The 21,752-nt window shown below is 34.6% G+C and overlaps 1 protein-coding gene across 1 annotated transcript in view; it reads left to right on the forward strand.

Moving 5' to 3' along the window:
- Positions 1-21,752, forward strand: part of SLC22A16 (solute carrier family 22 member 16) — a 69,316-nt gene that overhangs the window by 32,820 nt on the left and 14,744 nt on the right. The window contains exons 2-5 of the mRNA XM_074310107.1: positions 3,490-3,966; positions 7,300-7,417; positions 12,533-13,082; positions 17,774-17,901. Of these exons, the coding sequence (XP_074166208.1) occupies positions 3,490-3,966; positions 7,300-7,417; positions 12,533-13,082; positions 17,774-17,901 (1,273 nt within the window). The remainder of the gene's footprint in view (positions 1-3,489; positions 3,967-7,299; positions 7,418-12,532; positions 13,083-17,773; positions 17,902-21,752) is intronic.

Genomic DNA, 21,752 nt, shown 5'->3' on the forward strand with positions numbered 1-21,752 from the left:
TATCTTGGTATTTGGTTGACATATTGATCTATTGATAGTTCCTGCCAATCTGCTTTCTAATTTTCCCAGGATTTTTGTCATAAAATGAATTATTGTCCCAAAATCTTGGATCTTTGGATTCATTAAATAATAGATTACTATATTATTTACTACAGTGTCTTGTGAACTTTACACATTAGCCATATTGTTAAACAAAGACAAAAAATATGCATCAATCTGTATTGTTAGGAACTTTTCAATAAATACACATGATAAAATCTATCTCTCAGTTCTATGTAATAGCTAGGAAGTGCAGTGAGTGTTAGACTTGAATTCAGGAAGACCTGGGTTCTTCAGGCATTTATTAGTTGTGTGATCGTGGGCAAATCACTTAAACTCTTTCAGATTAAATTTTTTAATTGTAAAATGGGGATACTTTTATTACTATCATGGGTTATTGCAAACATGTAAAGCACTTGGCTTAAAATGCTTATATAATCTTAAAGTGTTATATAAATGCTAGCTATTGTTATAGTATGATGAGGATGGTGTTTAGGTAAGAAAGGGAGAGAATGAGAGAGAGGCTGAAGGGATGAAAAGGGTGGGGGAAAGAGACAGGAGCTTGGAGAAATTGCCCTGGAAGAGGAAAAGAATAAAAAAGGAATCAGAGAGAAAAAGAAAAAAAAAGACTCAAGGGGAAAGTATGTAAAGGAGGGGAGGAAAAGAGAGACATATAGAAACAGTTACAGAATCCCATGAGAAAGAAAGAAGGAGGTACTAGGAGCTTAATGGGAAACAATATGGTGAAGAGGAGAGCCTTTAGTTGGGCGTCAGAGAATCTGAATCAAAGCTGGATTTTGCCTTTCACTACCTGTATAAACTTAAGAAAATAATTTCATTTCTCTTGTTCTCAGTTTCCTCATCTATAAAATGAAGGATTTAAAAGTTTTCTTTTAGCCTTAAATCTGTGATTTTATGAGCTGGAGATGAAATGGCTCTGAGTGAGAAGAGTCAAAGATAAAATGTTGATGACAAGAATTGTCATATATATCAATACAAAGAGTAAAAATGGAGGAGACAACATGCAAAGATAATCTTTGCCTCCTCAATAATTCTGGCTAAAGCTACCTGGTAGAGAAGATGTCTTTTATTTCCTTTAATAATATTATTAGAAGAACAACAGTGAAGGGTTCCTCCCTGACTGCCATAGATTAAAGACTGACCTTCTCCACGGAATAAATTAGATTTGCAAAACAGAGGTATCAGTCTCTAATTTGGAAGATCTGTGTTTCAGTGGGGAGTTTTATTATTATTATTATTATAGCTTTTTATTTATAAAACATAAGCATGGGTAATTTTTCAGCATTGACCTTTCTATGCCAACTTTTCTCCTTTCCCCCCACCCCCTCCCTATGGCAAAAAGATCAATACATGTTAAATATGTTAAATACAATATATGTATACATATCCATACAGTTATTTTATTGCACAAAAAGAATCAGACTTTGAAATAAGGTAAAATTAACTTGAGAAGGAAATCAAAAATGCAAGTGGATAAAAACAGAAGGATTGGAAATGCTATGTGGTGGTTCACACTCATTTCCCAGAGTTCTTTCGCTGGGTATAGATGGTTCTATTCATTATTGAACAAATGGAACTGATTTGGTTCATTTCATTGTTGGAGAGAGAATTCATCAGAATTAATCCTCATATAGTATTGTTGTTGAAGTATATAATGATCTCCTGATCCTCCTCATTTCACTCAGCATCAGTTCATGTAAATCTCTCCAGGCCTTTCTGAAATCTTCCTGCTGGTCATTTCTTACAGAACAATAATATTCCATAATATTCATATACCATTATTCATCCATTCTCCAACTGATGGGCATCCATTCAATTTCCAGTTTCTAGGCACTACAAAAAGGACTGCCACAAACATTTTTGCACATATGGATTCCTTTCCCTTCTTTAAGATCTCTTGGGGTATAAGCCCAATAGAAACACTGCTGGATCAAAGGGCATGCATGGTTTGATAACTTTTTGAGCACAGTTCCAAATTGTTCTCCAGAAGGGCTGGATGCATTCACAATTCCACCAACAATGTATCAGTGTCCCAGTTTTCCCACATCCCTTCCAGCATTCATCATTATCTTTTCCTGTCACCCTAGCCAATGTGAGAGATGTGTAGTGGTATCTCAGAGTTGTCTTAATTTGCCTTTCTCTGATTAATAATGACTTGGAGCATCTTTTCATATGGCTAGAAATAGTTTCAATTTCTTCATCTGAGAATTGTCTGTTCATATCCTTTGACCATTTATCAGTTGGAGAATGGCTTGATTTCTTATAAATTAGAGTCAATTGTCTATATATTTTGGAAATGAGGCCTTTATCAGGACCTTTGACTATAAAAATGTTTTCCCAGTTTATTGCTTTCCTTCTAATCTTGTCTGCATTAGTTTTGTTTGTACAAAAACTTTTCAATTTGATATAATCAAAATTTTCTATTTTTTGATCAATAATGATCTCTAATTCCTCTTTGTTCACAAATTCCTTCCTCCTTCATAGATCTGAGAGGCAAATTATCCTATGTTCTTCTAATTTATTTATAATCTCATTCTTTATGCCTAGATCATGAACCCATTTTGACCTTATCTTGGTGTATGGTGTTAAGTGTGGATCAATGCCTAGATTCTGCCATACTAATTTCCAATTTTCTCATCAGTTTTTGGTAAACAGTGAATTGTTATCCCAAAAGCTGGGGTCTTTGGGTTTGTCAAACACTAGATTATTAAAGTTATTGACTATTTTGTCCTGTGAACCTAACCTATTCCACTGATCAACTGATCTATTTCTTAGCTAATACCAAATGGTTTTGGTGACCATTGCTTTATAATATAGTTTTAGATCAGGTACAAGTAGGCCACCTTCATTTGATTTTTTTTTTTCATTAGTTCCCTTGAAATTCTTGACCTTTTGTTCTTCCAGCTCTTGTTATTGGTCATTAAAATAGTTTTTTTGGGGGAGTCTGATTGGTATAGCACTAAATAAATAGATTAGTTTAGGTAGTATTGTCATCTTTATTATATTTGGTCAACCTATTCAAGAGCACTTAATATTTTTCCAATTGGTTAGATCTGACTTTATTTGTGTGGAAAGTGCTTTGTAGTTTTGCTCATATAGTTCCTGACTTTCTCTTGGCAGATAGATTCGCAAACATTTTATACTATTGGCAGTTACTTTAAATGGAATTTCTCTTTGTAACTCTAGCTAATGGATTTTGTTAGTGATGTATAAGAATGCTGATGATTTATTGTGGATTTATTTTGTATCCTGCAACTTTGGGGAAGTTTCTCTCTCTCTCTCTCTCTCTCTCTCTCTCTCTCTCTCTCTCTCTCTCTCTCTCTCTCTCTCTCTCTCTCTCTCTCTCTCTCTCTCTCTCTCTCTCTCTCTCTCTCTCTCTCTCTCTCTCTCTCTCTCTTTTTTTTTTAACAATCTTTTCTTTTCTTGCAGATTCCAGGCATTTGTCTATTTTGCATCAGTTTTCCAAACTATCTCTTGTGGCATCCATTACTTGGCTTCTGTGTTCATGGCTGTCACCCCAAAGTTTTCCTGTGGGGTCTTGGGGAACATAAGTCAGGTCCTCTATTATAATTCATCTGTCTTGAAGATAGAAGATGCCTGGTCACTGTTCACACCAGCCCAAGAGGATTACTTGGTAGTGCAATTGCAGAATGGAGATGTTTGGGAACTTGCTCAGTGCAGTAGGTCCAAAAGAGAAGATCCTTATTTTGAGTACAGCTATGATGGCAACAAATCTGACTTTCCTTGTACTGATGGCTACTTTTATGATCATACCAAGTGGAAGAGTACTGTGGTGACTGAATGGGATCTGGTCTGTCACCGGGAATGGTTTGCAAAATCCATCCAACCTACTTTCATGCTTGGAGTTCTTCTGGGAGCAGTGATTTTTGGTGACCTTTCAGATAGGTAAAGTATAGATATTATATCTTTGCAACACAATATTTTACAGCCTTGTAGAACCCCTCTTAGTGTGTTCTCAAATGTTTTTTCTAATGATTTCTTTCACCAAGTTTGTCATCCAGATGTATCTATTATGAACTGTGATTTGGGATTATTTAAACTTTTTTTTTTAACACTACTAAAATTGTCACCAGTGCATTTCATGGTCCCATCTTCCTCAGTCCTTATTATATGACATCTGAAAGGAACAGTGTTAAATATGAGAGCCTATGTAATTTAATAGTTTTTACTTTAATACATCCATAGATTTGTCATCTCATCAATGTGGCTACATCCTTTCTTATCCAAAGTGGCACATTTTATGCTCAAAATCAAACTGGGAGGTCAATGTAGGTAGAAGTTAAATTGTATTTCTCTAAGTTATATAGGATAGAAATAATTTTAATTTAGTTCTTTCTGATTCCAGGTCTAGTGCCCAAGTGCACCAAGTCCACTGGGCCATTCGGGATAAGAAAGTATATAATCTTGGACATAAGAAAGTGTTAAAGTATTATTTTAAAGTACTAATGTTTAAAGTACATTTAAAATTTAATAGGTTCTAATATTTATGTAAAATGCCTCTGAAATAACTATATCAATTCAGAAAGCATTTGTTATGTTCCTACATTATGGAGATTAAAATTGTCTCACTTATAATAAAAGAGACCAAGGCAGAGTTTTGTGTCAATGGCACTTTGTTAAAGGGTCCACAGTCCCCTCTAATGAAGTAGATCTCAGATCTTCTTCATGGTCTGAGATCCCTCCTCATTCTAGGACTCTATTTTTATAGAGCTAGATGTCCAGTCATTCCAGAACAACTATACTAAATACGGAATAATTTCATTGATTGGTATGTGATACATAAGCTAAAATAAGCAAAATAATATATCAGCAGGGTCACAAATTGGGTGAAGTAAGGAATATCTTCAGGTATTAAGGGAGACAGGTTTCTCTTTAGTTTGGGCCATAGAAATGGTTCAAGCTCTCATAATTTGAGTGATCCAAGTGATCATAAGATGGTTATCTGCTCCTATTGACTGGAGATACAAAAACATTTTGGGGAATTTTCCATGTAGTTGTGATCTCTGCCACACTGGGCTTGGTCACCCTCACAAGATAAAACAAGAGTGGAGGGTTTTTAGTTAATTTCCTGTAAATAAGCCAGTGAATTTAGAATCTGTAGCTCACAGATCTGGTGTTTTATATACAGAATTTTGATAACAATTTTATCAAGTTGATTAATATTGATTAGAATAGATTAGGGGTCCAAATGAATTATTTCTCTCAGTGACAGGCTAAATTATATGCTAAGTGCTGGCTACACCAAAATTAAACAGAAAGTTCCTCATAGAGCTTACATTTTAATAGAGAAAACAACATGCATATCACAAGATGTGGATAAAGTATATGGAAAGTAATCACACAGGGGATGTCTCTGGCAGCTTCAGGGATGGAGAAGGTGAGATTTGAGTTGAATCTTGAAGGAAGCTATAAAAGCTAAGATGCCAAGGTAAAAAGGGAGAACAATCTGGGTATGGAGGACAGTCAGTGTAAAGGTGGGAGATGGAGTGTTGTGTACAAAAAATAGAAAGTAAGCTAGTGTAGGTAAATCATGAAGTATGTGCATGGGAGTAAATTGTAGAGAGATTAGAAAGATTAGAAGGTTAAGAAAAGCTTTAAATGTCAAACTGCGGGCTATATCCTGAAGGTGATAGAGATTATTGAATAGAAGAAGATGGGTCAGTGTGGGGAAGTTGATGTAATCATTTTTACAATTGAGAAAAAAAACATTTTGTAAATTCAGTAGAGAATAGATTATTCTTGAGATGAGGAATTGGATTAGAAAGTTAATGTAATAATACAGATGAGAGGTGATGTTGAGGACTTGAATTAGGGTTTAGGTTGTATGAGAAAAGAGAAGGAGATGTAGATAAAAATTGTCACGAAGAGAACAATGACAAGACCTGGCAGTGGTTTAGATTGTGAGGTAGGTGAAGATGAGAACTTGAGGGTGACAATAACAGTCGGGAGATCAGGAAAGGCTTTATATAGAATTGAATTTTCAAGAAAACTAGGGATTTTGAGATCCCTACACACAACACAAAGGCACAAAGTGTCTTGTGAAAGGAACAAAAAAGGCCAGTTTGGGTGGATTATAGAGCATACAAAGGGCAGGAAAATAGAAGGCTGGAAGGGAGATTGGAGTCAAGATTGTGAAAGATTTTACAAGCCAAACAGACACGTTTGTACTTGATTCTAGAACCAATAAGGAATCACTGCAGTTTAGCATGGAAATGATATCATGATGATGATGACGATCATAACAACAACAGAAATAGTGATGATGATGATGATAACAACAACAATAGTAAAAAAGAAAATGATAACAACAGTAATAGTGATGCTGCTGCTGCTGACTACAGTGATAACAATGGTGAAAATTAACATGTATAATACTTTACTGTTTGCTAAATACTTTGTCATTTCAATTGAATCTCAGAAGTAGGAGCTATTATTATCCCATTTTATAGATGAGGATACTGTAAGGGAGAGAGGTTAAATAACTTCTTTGTTTAATCTAGGAAAGTTAGGAAGCTAGGAGGATTTCAGTCAGGTACTTCCTAATTTAGTTGTCTCTAACTATGTAATTTTACCTTTGTGGCCTATGTTTTGGGAAGTTTTTTATTTGTTTGTTTGTTTTTTGCCAGTTGTGTGGCTGATGAATTGGAGAGGATGGAGGGTTGAAGTTGAGATATCAGTTGGGAAGCTATTGGAATAAATAGATACCTGCTACAGACCTCATCTAGCATGGTGGCCATGTTAGTATAGAGAAGGCAATCGAGATAAGAGAGGCTGTGGAAACAGAACTAAGGACAGTTGGCAATTAACTATATATGTAGATGAGGGAGGGAGCGAAGGAACTCTAAGAGAAACAGATAGAAAGAGACAGAGACAGAGAGAGACAGAAAGAGAAAGACAGAAGGACACACACAGAGAGAGAGAGACAAGGAAAGACAGAGATAGAGATAGGGAGGCAGAGAAAAGGAAAGAAATTGAGAGCGAAAGAAAGGGAAAGAGAGAGAGAGAATGTATTTGTTGTACTCTATGTGTACATTACTTGATTAGGCAATGCTTTCTTAGAAATTAGAAGGTAAGCCTGTTTTAGAAGCAAAGAAGTACCAGCTCTATCTTCTCAGAGGCTTGTGAACATATGGTGTGATATTTGTCCATGACAAATGGAGTTGGTATTTAATGTGGTTGTATATCAATGTTTTATTTCTTCCATTATGTAATTCTCAGGTTAGGAAGGCGGTTTGTGATATGGTCCACAAGCACTGGGCAGTTCTTGCTGGGAATCGCAGTAGCTTTTACATTTGACTATTACAGTTTCATAGCTGTACGCATTCTTCTTGCTATGGTGAGTGTCTGGAAAAAACACAACTCTTTGATTCTGGCATATTTCTTAAATTAACTTCTAGGTGATAGAAAATCAGAAAATTGACACCTGTACAGTACAAAAAAACCTCTTGTTTCTTAAAACTCTGCTTTCTCCCTTTCTCTCTAAAGCTGCCACTTTATATAGAGTAATAAAAGTATTGATGCAGTATTTTGAGGTTTGCAAAGTGCTTTACTTAAGTAAAGTATAATTTCATTTGATCTTCTACAAGTCTATAAGGTAAGTTTTACTATTCTTCCCATTTTATAAATGAAAAAACTGAGGATAAGAACAAATTAAGTGGCTTGCCTGGGCCCAGAGTCACAGAATTCGCATAGTATAAAGCACATTTCATTTGGGTGCATATTAAAGGAATTTTATTGTTTTAAGGTGAATATTTGTTAAATATTCAATAATAAAGAATATTGTTTTTATTTATAAAAGGAGAGAAACTAAAACAACTAAATTATAAAAATTAACTACTAAATTTTACTTAATTAATTAACTCTACAAAAAATTTTTTTTGACAACATTAAGGTATGCCCAGGCAAATAAGTTACAAATTCGTCAGTACATAGGGCAAATTTTGAAACCCGGTCTTCCCAATTCCTTGTCTAGCACTCTATCCATGATGCCATCCTGCTTCTTATCTGTCTTTTATGGTTTCCTTGAGGGTTAGGTATCCCCTCAGTAGAATGTTTAAATTCTCAAGCCCAGGAACTATTTTGTTGGTTTTTGTCTTCCTTTCCCTAGGACTCACCCCAGTAACTTACACACAGTAGCACTTCATAAATGTTAAATTGAATTCCATATACTTTACTAAAAATAAATTCTTGGGAATTATCCTCCTGTTTTGCTGTTAGAAGATCAAGATAGAGCAGTTCCTCTAAAATTACACTGTAATTGACTTAGTGATGGAAAGATTTGAAAGTAAAGAATTGGGGCAGTAATTATGTGCCTCTGAAGTCCCATTCATCATCAACATTAATCAAAAGTATCATGTGACTTATTGTGTGTCTGTAAGAATTTTCTATAAGAGTTTAATATAATTGTATTTAATTTATACTTTAACATATTTAGCATGTATTGGTCAACCTGCCATGGGGGGCGGGGGGAAGAGGGGAAAAATTAGAACAAAAGGTTTGGCAATTGTCAATGTTGTAAAATTACCCATGTATATATCTGGTAAATAAAAACTATTAAAAAAAAAAAGAATTCACAAACTCCAATAAATAAAGGTGGAAGGTTAAAAATATATAAAAAAAGAGTTTAATATAAGAATTGGACTTAAAAAATCCCACAACAAAACATCTCATCTTATATGTGTAAATTTACAGATGACTTAAGATTCAAGGTCCAAATATCTTGTGGGACAATGGAAAGAATGCTGGATTTACAATCAACAGACCTATATTCACTTCCCATTTCTTCCACTTACCACCTGTATAACCTTGGGCAAAATAATCTCTCTGGATCCCAGTTTGTTTATCTGTAAAATGAGGGGGTTGGACAAGATGGTCTTCAAGTCTTTTCAGTATAAATCTCTCCTGATCTTTGTCATTGTAAGGCACACCAAACTTTTCCCACATTTTTTCCCACAACTTTTTCCACCAGACTCTTTTGGTCTATGACAAATAAACTGAAAATAATCTTTGTTTTTCTTGTTGCAAAATATTGTTCTGTTTGTTCCTATTAGAAGACAGAATTCATTAAAGTGAAAAATTGTTACTCAATAGGCTGACATTGTTTCTGTCTGATGATTAAAGAATTGATATATAAACCCAGTGAAGAAGGTTTAAACAAATTAAGTATTAAACCTTAGAGAAAAGATTTGGGAATGATTTCATAATTTTTTATCTTTTTATTCAAAGGTAGTTTTTTTATTATTCTCCTAATGCTACTAAATATGAAAGAAAAGGAAAATATTCCTAAGGTACAGGATGAGTAGGATGCAATAATAATAAAAATTGCTACAAGCTTTGCAAAGGTTTCCTCATAGCAGCTTGGTGCAAGTTTAATTTCTTCATTATAAAGAAAAGGAAACATTTAGATATTAATGGACTTGACTGCACAAACAAAAGTAATCATAAGGCAGAATTAAAATCTTAGTCTTCTGACTTATATTCTCATCCTTTTTAGAAGCAGGTAGGTGGTACAGTGGTTAGAGATGGCTCACGAGTCAGGATTCAAATCCAGTCTCAGACACTCAGTAGCTGTGTGACTTTGGGCAAGTTTTAGTTTCCTCAATTATAAATTGGGTCTCATAATAGTATCTACTTCCTAGATTGGTTGGGAGCATCATATAAGATATTTGTAAAACACTTAACATGGTACTTGAAAATTAGTAGGTGCTTAACAAATGTTTCTTTTCCTCTTTCTCCTTTTTTTTTTTTTAATTCTCATGTGAATTTTTGTTTATGTAGGATACATAAATGATTCAATTTTTTAAGCCTAGAGAAAGAAATAGTCAGTAGAGGGAGGAGACAGTTGATGTAGTGAAGAAGAGGTAGCTAATAGAAAATGTGAATGGTAATGCCTTCTGAGCTAGGCTATAGGATAATAAATTGCTAGCAGAGGGAAGGTTAATGAAATGTGTCCATTTGTTTTTCTCATTATTCCTCTGAGCAACTAAGTAGTACAGTGAAGTCAGGAAGACATGAGTTCAAATCCAATCTCAGTCAGTTACTAATATGTGTCCCTGGACAAGTCACTTAATCCCGTTTGCCTTAATTTTTCACTTGTAAAAAGAGCTAGAAAAGGAAATGGCAAATTACTCTAGTGTATTTGCCAAGAAAATCCCAAATGGGATCACAAAGAGTCAGATGCAACTGAAATGACTGAAGAAAAAATGATCATTCTCACAAGCAAACTTTTGTTGCATTTGTGGAGAGACAGAAAAATAGTAAAGACATTAATATAAATAATCATTAATAAGAAGCTAGCTAAAATAAATTCTAAACCATTTTGTTTAAAAGTAAAAGATAAATGTTTTCTAACATTTCTTTACCAAAAACGTATTATATCTTTTTGCTATTTTGTGGTTCTCTGACTACTTGCAGTGAACTGATGGAGGGAGGGGAATGGTATATAAATGAATGAATGAAAAAGCATTTGTTAAATATTGCTAATGAATGAAAAAATATTAAGTACTTATTTTTAATCCCTTTCTGTCTGCTGGCTACTTGCCTACAAATGCACGTCTCCCCATAATTAAAAAATCCTAATTTGGTCTGTCCATCCTCACTAACCATCATCCTATATCTCTCTTCACTTTTGTAGCTAAACTTGGGAAGGCTGATAACAATTGATACATCCACTGTCTTTCCTATATTAGAGAAGTGGACTTATACAAGGTAGATAGTGGAAGTAGAATAATTTGGAAACAAGTTGGATAAGAAGAATAAAAATGACTGAGATTCATCCAGGATGACCCCCTAGGTTCATAAGTAAGGATCTTCATAGCAATAGGGAAATTAGGAAGAAGGGAGGGTTGTGAAGGAGAATGAGTTCTGTTTTGGAAATTCTAAATTTAAGATGTCTATGGGACTTCTACTTTGAGATGTCCAATAGTCAACTGAATATTTGAAACTACTGAATATTGCCTGCTTCTTTAAGACTCCTATCACCTTGTTCTCAGCCCTCATCTCTTTACACTTCAATACTGAAATATTCTAGTTTGCTAGATGATCTCCTTGCCTTGGATCTCTTCTTACTCTATTCAACTGTCAAATGATCTTGTTAAAGGGCAAGTGTGTGCCAGAAAGTGCATGCTACTATCTCATTCAGTAAATTATCTATTACCTCCAGAATCAAATAAAACATAAAATGTTTGTATTGGTGTTTGCCTTTTAAAATCTTGATTCCTTCCTACCTTTCTAGTCTTATGTCTTTTGTTGGTCAGTCATATCAGATTCTTCATGACCTCATTTGGGGTTTTCTTGGCAAAGATAGTAGAGTGGTTTGATGTTTTCTTCTCTAGTTTAGATTACAAATGAATAAACTGAGGCAAACAAGGTTAAGTGACTTTCAGGGTCACACAGCTAGAAAGTGTTTGAGACCAGATTTGAATTTAAGAAGATAAATCTTCCTGATTTCAAGCCCAGTATCCTATCCACTGTGCCACTTACCTGTCATCCAATCTGATTAGATGACACTGGCCTCCTTGCTGTTCCTTGCAGTAGATATTTCATCTCCTTTTTCCTCATATTTACTGGGTGTCCGCATGTTTGGAATACTCTTCTTCATCTTATCTGCCTCTTGATTTTATCCTAGTTTTCTGCCTGTCTCAGCAAAAATCCTACATTCTTCAAACTTAGTGCCTTTCTTTGGAGCTTATTTCTAATTTATCCTGTCTCTATCTTGTTTGTACACAGTTGTTAAAACTACATTAACTTTAAACTTTAAGAGCAGAAACTGTGCAGTTTGCCTCTCTTTGTATCCATTGCTTAGCAAAGTGCCTTGCACATAGTAGACACTTAATAAATTAATTTGCCTTACTAGTGACTATGTACACTGCGAGGTAGTACAGGATATAGAGTGCTGGACCTTGAGTCAGGAAGATTCATTTTCTCCAGTTCAAATTTTACCTCAGACATTAGTTGTGTGATTCTGGGCAAGTCATTTAATCCAGTTCACCTCAATTTCCTCATTTGTAAAATGAACTGGGGAAGGAAATAGCAAACCATTCCAGCATTTTTGCCAAGAAAACTTCAAATGGGGGCATGGAGAATTGGCCATGATTGAAACAACTGAATAACATAATGCATGTCCTGCAAAGAGAATTACTAAGTAAACAGAAGGGAGGGAATTAAAGAGAATAGATGAGAGGATAATTGTGTAAAAAAAGCACAATATGGATAATTAAGGAGAAAGGAGAAACTTGAATGTTATTTGCAAGTAATTTAGGAGAAAGAGGACTGAATGCTATTTGAAAATTTTAAAAAAATTGTTGTCATATTATCTTTTATCCCTACATAACACATCATTGTGAATGTCATTTGCAAATGGATGTTCTCCATTGCTAGAGTAAAAGAGTCTTGGCAATCCTTTATTAAGCTGTGCCAGCTGAACTAATTTCTCTTTCTTTTCCCCATCCAGGCTGCCAGCGGGTATCTGGTGGTGGTATTTGTTTATGTGACAGAATTCACTGGTACTAAAGTACGGACATGGGCATCTATGCACGTCCATGCCTTTTTTGCGGTTGGCATTATGGTAGTGGCTCTGATGGGATATTTGATTCGAACTTGGTGGCTCTATCAGATTGTTCTTTCTGTGACGACTCTTCCCTTTGTCTTCTGCTGCTGGGCTTTGCCTGAAACACCATTTTGGCTTCTCTCAGAAGGAAAATATGAAGAAGCACAGACAGTAATTGATATGATGGCAAAATGGAATGGAAGAAGCCCTTGTAATGTGTCTGACCTGCTTTTAGTGGAACATAACAATGGAAATGACATTGGTACCACCACTGGAACTGTTGTGTCTGGAACAAAAAGTCATAATATTCTTCATCTATTTTATAACCGGAATATTGCAAGAAGGACCCTCACAGTCTGGCTCATTTGGTTTACTGGCAGTTTGGGATATTATGTATTTTCTTTGAGTTCTGTTAACCTGGGAGGCAATGAATATTTAAACCTCTTCCTCATAGGTAAATACTGAACTATTTTATGGTGACAGTTACTTGACAAGTAAACACTTGGGAATTTCAACAGATATGTATAGTACAGTATCATTTCCTTTTATTCAGGAACATGACTGCTAACCACATTATTGTGACATCTATCTGCTCTCAGAAATACTATTTATTTTTTACTTTAGCCATTTAGCTAGTAAAATAACATTTTCACTTTTTCCTGCCAAAGTGCAGTAGATAAAATTATATGTTATCATGTTATTGAATATGTGGCACATTTTATTTCATTGTAACAACATGGTAGAATTGCTTCCAAAGTTACTATTAGAGCCCTCAGCATAAAAAGTTCCAATTGAGACAAAATTACATATTTGTAAATCGTTGAAAATTTAGCAATCCTAATTTTCTGTATTTGCTATGATGCATTCTTGACTGTGGGAAGGTTTATTTGTATTGTGGATTTTCCATGAACAATCTTGAATCCCAATTATTATTTTCTTCTTGGTTTATTAGTTTTTTTTTTTTAACAATAGCTTTTTATTTTTAGAATATGTGCAAAGGCAGTTTTTAGCATTCACCCTTGCAAAACCTTGTGTTCCAAAATTTTTCCCTCCTTTCTCCATTCCTCCCCTGGACAACAAGTAAGCCAGTATATGTTAAACATATGCATCTCTTTTATATATATTCCACATATATCGTGCTGCACAAGAAAAATCAGATCAAAAAGGAAAAAAAATGAGAAAGAAAAAAAGCAAGCAAGCAACAACAAAAAGGTGAAAATACTGTTGTGATCCACTTTCAATCCCCATAGTCCTTTTTTTGAATGCAGATGGCTCTCTTCTTCACAAGTTATTAGGTTTATTGTCATAAATATGATTGTTTTCTATATGAGGACTATACGGATAGCCTTTTAAGATAAAATAATTACTGGATTCCTTTGTCCAAGAAATGGATGAACCACCAAATTTGTAAGAGATGGTCCATCTCTGCTTCAGAATTAATTTGGGAAGTGCTATAGAGACTTGTGTTGGATCCCAGCTCAGACACTGAACTCTGTGACTGTGACCAATTTAATCATCCTCTCAGAACTTCAGTTTCTTTTCTAAACTGGTAATAGAAGTGTTTTATGGGGTTATCACCAGGAAAGCCCTCTCCAACTTTCAAAGTCAAAGAATAGGGATAGCTAGGTGACACAGTTGATAGCAGCCCTAAGTCAGGAAGACCTGAGTTGTGTGACCCTGGACAATTTACTTACTCCCAGTTGCCTCACAGACCCCTCCCCCCAAAAAAACACAACAACTCCTAAAACCAAAATGTCAAGGAATAGGAAGAAAAGGAGAAGACCTCTGCTATATTGGTTAGTGGCATACATCCCCAGAAGATCAAGCACTTTCCATGTAATCACCAAAATTCTTAAAAAAACTGAATATAAATTATTTTGTTTTATATATTGTAACATCCAATGTTTTTGCCTTCATGCATATTGTTGAACAAAGATTGTAGTCAATATTGTTTTCCCCAATTTATGTATAATATATGAAGCTTTGAAATTATAGATTAGAAATTCATTTTTCTGAAATTGCTTAGATATAGAGGACTAAAGAATCACAACCATTTGTATTTTTCCTCCAATAGTATTTTATTTTTTCTCCAATAATATTTTTTTTTCAAATGCTGTAAAGATAGTTTTTAACATTCATTTTTGTAAAACTTTGCATTACAAAATTTTTCTCCCTCTCCCTTCCTTACCTCTCCCATTTCCCAAAACAACAAGCAATCCGACATAGGTTAAATATGTGTAATACTTTTAAACATATTTCCATATTTGTCATACTCTACCACAAAAAAAAGACCAAAAGAAAAAGGGAAAAGAAAACAGACAAAAAGGGTGAAAATACTGTGTTTTGATTCATTTACATTGAGTCTCCATAATTTTCTCTCTCAATGCAATTGACACTTTCCATCTTAAGTCCCCTGAAATTTGAACCTGGTATTTGGTACAGTGGGATATCTTTGATAATCTCAGGATGTGTTGTGATTATATTCCCATTTTTCAGAGTAAAATGATTAATTTCTTTTCACAAAAGCTGCAGGTCACTACCAAATTTGTGGAAATGATTGAAAATGTTATCAGGGTTCAAAACCCTAAGTGGAAAGACCAAATTGATTTATCAGTGCTTCAACGCATTGTTTTTTGTCTCTTTGAATGAAAGGATCTTAGAAGGTATTTTTTTAAAAACTAAAAAACATTGAAGGGTACCTTCCAATATTTTCTTATTTTTTATTAATGGATTTTATTTTTATGTCACATTTGTTTCTGAATATATTCTTCTGGCAATTATGCAATGAATGAATACAGCACTGGGGCTTGGAGTCAGGAAGAATTGTGTTCAGACCCACCCCCAGATGCTTACAACCTGGGTTGTTGTGAGAATAACATGAGATAATAATATTTATAAAGCACTCAATATGGTGCTCGGTATGTAATAGGTGTTTAATACATGCTTTTCTCTGTCTCCTCCCTACTTAATTGTAACTCCCTACTAACAAAAAATAAAGGGTCAGTCTTCAGTATTTGTTTAGGACCCTCAAATATTAATCTTTTGCTGCTAAGACAGTTTTTTTGGGAACAAATTCTTTAAAATGGTTAATAATTCTATTTTTATTTATTCAGTTAATATAATTTAGTAATCATTAGTCACTATGGCTTTTGGCCTTTAGTTTGGCTTTCTAGTATGAGGACTAAAATATGTGCACAAATAATTATAATATAAGGCAGCCATGATTATATTATCTAAAACCTTCTCCTCTTCTCCACCCTCTCCCTTTTTTCCCCCTTTTCCTCTCACATTGCCTTTACTAACACATTCACATACACACACACACACACACACACACACACTCACAGACACACACACACACAAACACACAAACACACACACAACCCCAAAACTTTTGTTTTGAAATACAGATAGTGTACGAACAAATCTCTTTCAGTTTAGTAGCACAGTGAATGGAGCACTGGGCCTCCTGGAGTTAATAAGACCTAAATTCAAATCCAGCCTCAGGTGCTTATTAGCTAGATGAACCTGGGCCAATCGATTAACCTGTCTAAGCCTCAGTTTCCCCTTTGGTAAAATGAAGGTAATAGAACATAGCTCCCAGGGTTATTGTGAAGATAAAGTAAGATACTTATTTAAGTGCTTTGCTAACCTTAATATACTATATGAATGCTAGCTATTTTTATTAACGAAAGACCATTGAAGGAAGAGTTTCAGCAACAACCTCTGGCTAAATATTCTGGTGCTTGGCTATCTTTGTTATCCAAAAATTCCTGAATTTCTTTCTTTGAATTAATATCATGGAGGTAAAGAGGTTTGGACTAGGATTCAGAAATGCTGAATCTGAGTCCTCATTTCCTGAATGTATGATCCTGGATGAGTCACAGTCTCTGAATTAGTTCTCTGTAAAATGGGAGCTCCTAGCTTATGACTGAATAATGCTATAAAAATTATTCTTGTTATTTTTCATTTGTGTCTGACTCTTTGCGACTCCATTTGGGATTTTGGCAAAGATACTAGAGTGGTTTGCCATTTCCTTCTCCCAGTTCATTTTATGGATGAGGAAACTGAGGCAAACAAGATTAAGTGACTTAGCCTGGAATTACATAGCTAGTCTGAGATCAAATTTAAACTCAGGAAGATGAGTCTTCCTATTGCCAGACTTGATATCTACTGTACTATCAAAGTTGTTTTAAAGAAACATTTATAAGTTAGCTCCCAGCTAAACTAAATTGCTTGAAGGGTTTCATACCAGTACTTTTTTTTTTTTTTTCCATTGTGGTATTGGGCAAGAGGGATGAGGGGGAGAGCAGGAGTCCCTTTGGAAAGATTCATTTGGAAATCCTAGGATTGAAGGGTTTGTTTTGTAGTCAGAATTTATTTTCCCACGAAAATGCTATCCTTATTTATAACCTTTGTTAAATTATAGGCAGGACATCTGTAAGTCTAGGGGATGTCTTTTTTAAGGATATGATTATTATTCCAGAATCAATGTTTGCAAAAAGGTCAAAAAGACAATGGGACTATAGCCAGTGGCCTACATAAAAGTGAATCCAGTTAAAAATAGATTCAGAATGGTTCTTCATTTTATGGCAGTCACAGAGCTGGGAAGAATCCTCAGATTTATCAAGATTCACTCATTCACTTTACAGATGGGGAAAGTGAAGTCCAGAAAGATTGACTTATTTAAGGTTAACAGAAAAAGTAGTAAAGTTAGATAGACATATAGTAAAATGTGAATCCTGATGCTTTGATGCCAAATCAAGAATTCTTCCAACTATACCACCTTTCTTCTACATGGATGGAAACTTTAGCTTCTTTTCTCTTTTTGACAAATAAAAGCTTACCTTCTTGTCCTTATTTTTTAGTCATTTCAGATGTGTCTGGCTCTGTTTGACCCCATGTAAAGTTTTCTTCAAAAAGATCCTGAATTGATTTGCCATTTCCTTCTTCAGTTCATTTTATGGATGAGGAAACTGAGGCAAATTGGGTTAGATGACTTGCCCGGAGTCATAGACCTAGACCTTAGGAAGTATCTGAGATTAGATTTGAATTTGGGGCTTTCTGACTCTAGACCTGGCACTCTACTGTGCCATGTAGCTGCCTTCATCTTACATTACAGTTTGCTAAATTTCCCACTGCCAGGTGCTGTGGAACTTCCTGCTTATGTTATTGCTTGCATTGGAATGGACAAAATTGGAAGAAGAAATACTCTCACACCATTTCTTATCAGTAGTGCCCTGATTTGTGCCATGATTATGCTGATCCCCCAGGTGAGTTGATTGTTATCCTAAATCACTGGTTCTCTTAACTTTTCTTGGTTCAATGCCCAGAATTCTTTGCTGAGAGGATGAATGTTTAAATTGGAACTACAAGAGAAGTGGGTGGCTGTCACAGCCACAATTCCCTTTCTGTGACATGAGAGTTCTTTGTTAATTCAAGGTCTAGTGTATTTTGAGGTGAATGTATACATATATTAGATGTGTTTTGTTTATTTTAAAAAACCCACAATACTTAGACTATGCTAAGTAAATTTCACATTAAATTATTTATGAATTTTCTTTCATATGAAATAGAAAAACATCTAGAATTTCTTGGCTCAACTAGGGAAACATATGTTGTACTTGGAGAACCACTATCTTAAATTTATTTTCCAGAAAATATCTATCATTCGGATAGAGTGCCAGATGTAGAGTTAGAAAGAACTAAATTCAAATCTGACTTAGACATTTACTTACTAACTTTTGATCCTGGGCAAATCACTTGACATGTTTGCCTTGTTGTTTTTTTAATTAAAGTTTTTTATTTTCAAAACGTATGCATGGATAATTTTTCAACAATGACTCTTGCAAAACTTTGTGTTCCAGATTTCTTCCCCTTTCCTCCATCTCCTAGATGGCAAGTAATACAATATATGTTAAACATGTTAAATTGAATAAATATGTATATATAATTATCTTGCTGCATAAGAAAAATCAGATCAAAAAGGAAAAAAAAATGAGAAAGAAAACAAAATGCAAGCAAATAACAAAAAGAGTGAAAATGCTATATTGTGAGCACACTCAGTTCCCACAGTACTCTCTCTGGGTTTTGTTCATCACACGATCATTGGAACTTTGCCTTGGTTTCTTTAGCTATAGAGTAATAACATCTACCTCACAGGGTTGTTGTGAAGATCAATTGAATAATATTTATATTAGCACCACTTTGCATGGTGCCTGGTACCCAGCAGGCACTATATAAATGCTTATTTTTTGTTGTGTATATTGAGAAAATAAGTGGGTTTATAAGCATGAGCTTTTTTTCTTTCCATATTCAATAATAGATATTATCAAGGGATTGTGAATGTTTTAGAGATAGCTACTGTGCTTATCAAGAAATAGAGTCAGCATTTAGTAGACATTAGAAATACATGACCTAATAACATGATCTAATAATTCTAAATGATTCTGGAATTTTTTGGAAGCCAAATTACTTGAGATTTAAATATAACACATTGATAGCAGGATTGAAGTTCATTTATTTAAAAATATTTATGAAGTGCCAAGCATTAGAAAGACAAAGATAAAATTGAAATAGTTCCTGCTTTCAAGAAACTTTTAGTCTATTGGCTAGTACACATGTACACAGATAAATAAATACAAGAAAACCTGTTCAGTGAAAGAAAAACATTCTGGGGAAACAGGAAAGGAAGTGATTCTTATATTGAACTTTGAAGGAGGAAGAGGCTTCAGAGAGGCAAATTTGAAGGACTGAATTTGTTGTAGGTGGAAGTTATGGTAGAGGTGAGAAATGAAATATCCATAGAAGAATGGGTAGCAGTCCAGTTTGGTTAGACTATAGAGTACATGAGAGGGAACAATTTCAAATAGACTAGGAAGAGAGGTTGAGAGGTTTAGAAGGTATTATATGCCCTAGGGAAATGAATATTTTATTTTGAAGGTAATAGGGAGTTAAAGAAGGCCTTATCCTTCAATATCGAGAAATATGTTCTCTTTGTTTCCCCTACAAAATGATTGTTATTCCATAGCTACAATGAAATTGTCCAAATCTAGGAAGTTCCAAACCCAGCTGCTAAAGTGATTTTTCATTAGCCCAAGTCTGACCCTATTATTCCTCTTATTCAATCAACTGCAATGACTCCCTATTGTCTTTAGGGTAAACTATAAACTATGTTTTGCTTTTAAAGAGCATCACAACAAATGCCCAACCTATCTTTTCCAGCTCACTGTGTATCTTCAGCTTCTTTGAATCTACAATCCAATCAAACTGATAAATACTCCTCAAACATAATAGTCTATCTCCAAGCTGGATACTTTTGCACTGACTTTTCCTGATGCCCTTACCTACTACCTCCCTCCTTTCCAAAATACACTCCATTTAACTCCTTTATTTATTTGGTATCTACTTTTTTTGTTTTGTTTTGTTTTTGGTGAGTGACTATAGCAACTCACACAGTTCCTAGCATATAGTAAGCATTTAATTAGTGCTTGTTGATTGATTGATAGGGAATATTATCAGGAATTTTTCTTTTGGAGATAGAATCATACTGACTGATGATCCAAGTATAGTTGTAACGTTTTTAATATGAGACTTTTAGACTGTTCATTTTACTTGAATTCCAATTGATAATATTTTCTTCCAAGTTCTCAAGACTTTCTGTCTTCCTAGGAAATCACTTATATAGGGCCATGCTTTTTAGCACTGACTTTGTGTCACTTCGGTATCTCTAATTGTCTCAAGCAGTCTTGTGATTCTTTCACCTTCTCAAAACAAAATACATCCTAGTTTAATTCACTATACTTTAGGGCAAAGATAGGTGCCTTGAAACACTAGTAAATATAATAATAATAATGATACATACAGTTTTTTAAGCTATACATATGTGCAGCATATGTATAGCTTGCAAAGCATTTTATGAATAATATTTTACTTTATCATCACAACAACCCTGGAATGTAGATGCTATGTATTATAGATAAGGGAACTGAAGCAGACAGAAGTGAAGTGACTTACGTAGGATCACACAACTAAGAAATGTCTGAGGCTGGATTTGAACTCAGTTCTTTCTGATTCCAGGTCCAAGGCCCACCTACTGTGCCACCTAAGTGTAATATTGCTGCTGTTTCACAAATGGGGAAACAGAGGCCCACAAATATTGAATGAATTGCCCCAAATTTGTATTGTGGTGGGCCTGGGACTCTGTGACTTTTTAGAAGCCTTTTAGATCAGCAAAAGTAGGATATACTGCAGTGGAAATGCCTTCATGTTTGAGAGAACAAATGCATTTCCCAGATTACTTAAATACATCCAAGGATGTATTTTGGTTCCCTATTGAATAAAAAATTACGTACAAGTGCTTACTATGTGTGGATGTGAGAAATACAAAGAGTGATAGCTTTTTTTCAGGTTATTTTAGTGAAAATACTGGAATGGTTTGCCATTTCCTTTTCTTACTCTTGGGTGACCCCATTTGCACTTTTCTTAGCAAAGAAACTGGAGTATTTTCCTTTTCTTGTTCATTTTCCAGATAAGGAAACTGACACAAACAGAATTAAGTGACCTGTCCAGAATCACACAGGTATTAAGTGACCAGATTTGGATTTGGAAAAATGAGGTTTCCTAATTCCAGGTCTGGCATTCTATCCACTGTGCCACTTAGCTGCATGAGGAGGAACACACCATATAAACAAACAAGTATAATCCTGAATAGAATGTATTAGGGGCAGAGGAGTGAGCCAGATTTTCCAAGATGTGTGATGGGAAGTGCTATCCACATCGAGAGAGAGAACTGAATGTGGATCAAAGCAGCGTATTTTCATCTTTTTGTTCTTGTTGTTTGTTTGCTTGTGGTTTTTTTTTCACATTTCTCATCTTTTTCTCCTATTTTAATTTGCTTTCTCTTGTGCAGCATGACAAGTATGGAAATATGTTTAGAAGAATTGTACTTATTTAACCTATATTGGATTGCTAAATGACTTGAGAAGGAGAGAAGGAAGGAGAAAAAATTCGAAACATTAGGTTTCGTAAAGGTGAATGTTGAAAACTATCTTTATATGTATTGGAAAAATAAAATACTATTAAAAGAAAGAAACAAAGGAGAGAGCCAGAGAGCTCTAAGAAA

This window comes from Sminthopsis crassicaudata, chromosome 4 (assembly GCF_048593235.1).
Source record: "Sminthopsis crassicaudata isolate SCR6 chromosome 4, ASM4859323v1, whole genome shotgun sequence".
Lineage (NCBI taxonomy): Eukaryota > Metazoa > Chordata > Mammalia > Dasyuromorphia > Dasyuridae > Sminthopsis > Sminthopsis crassicaudata.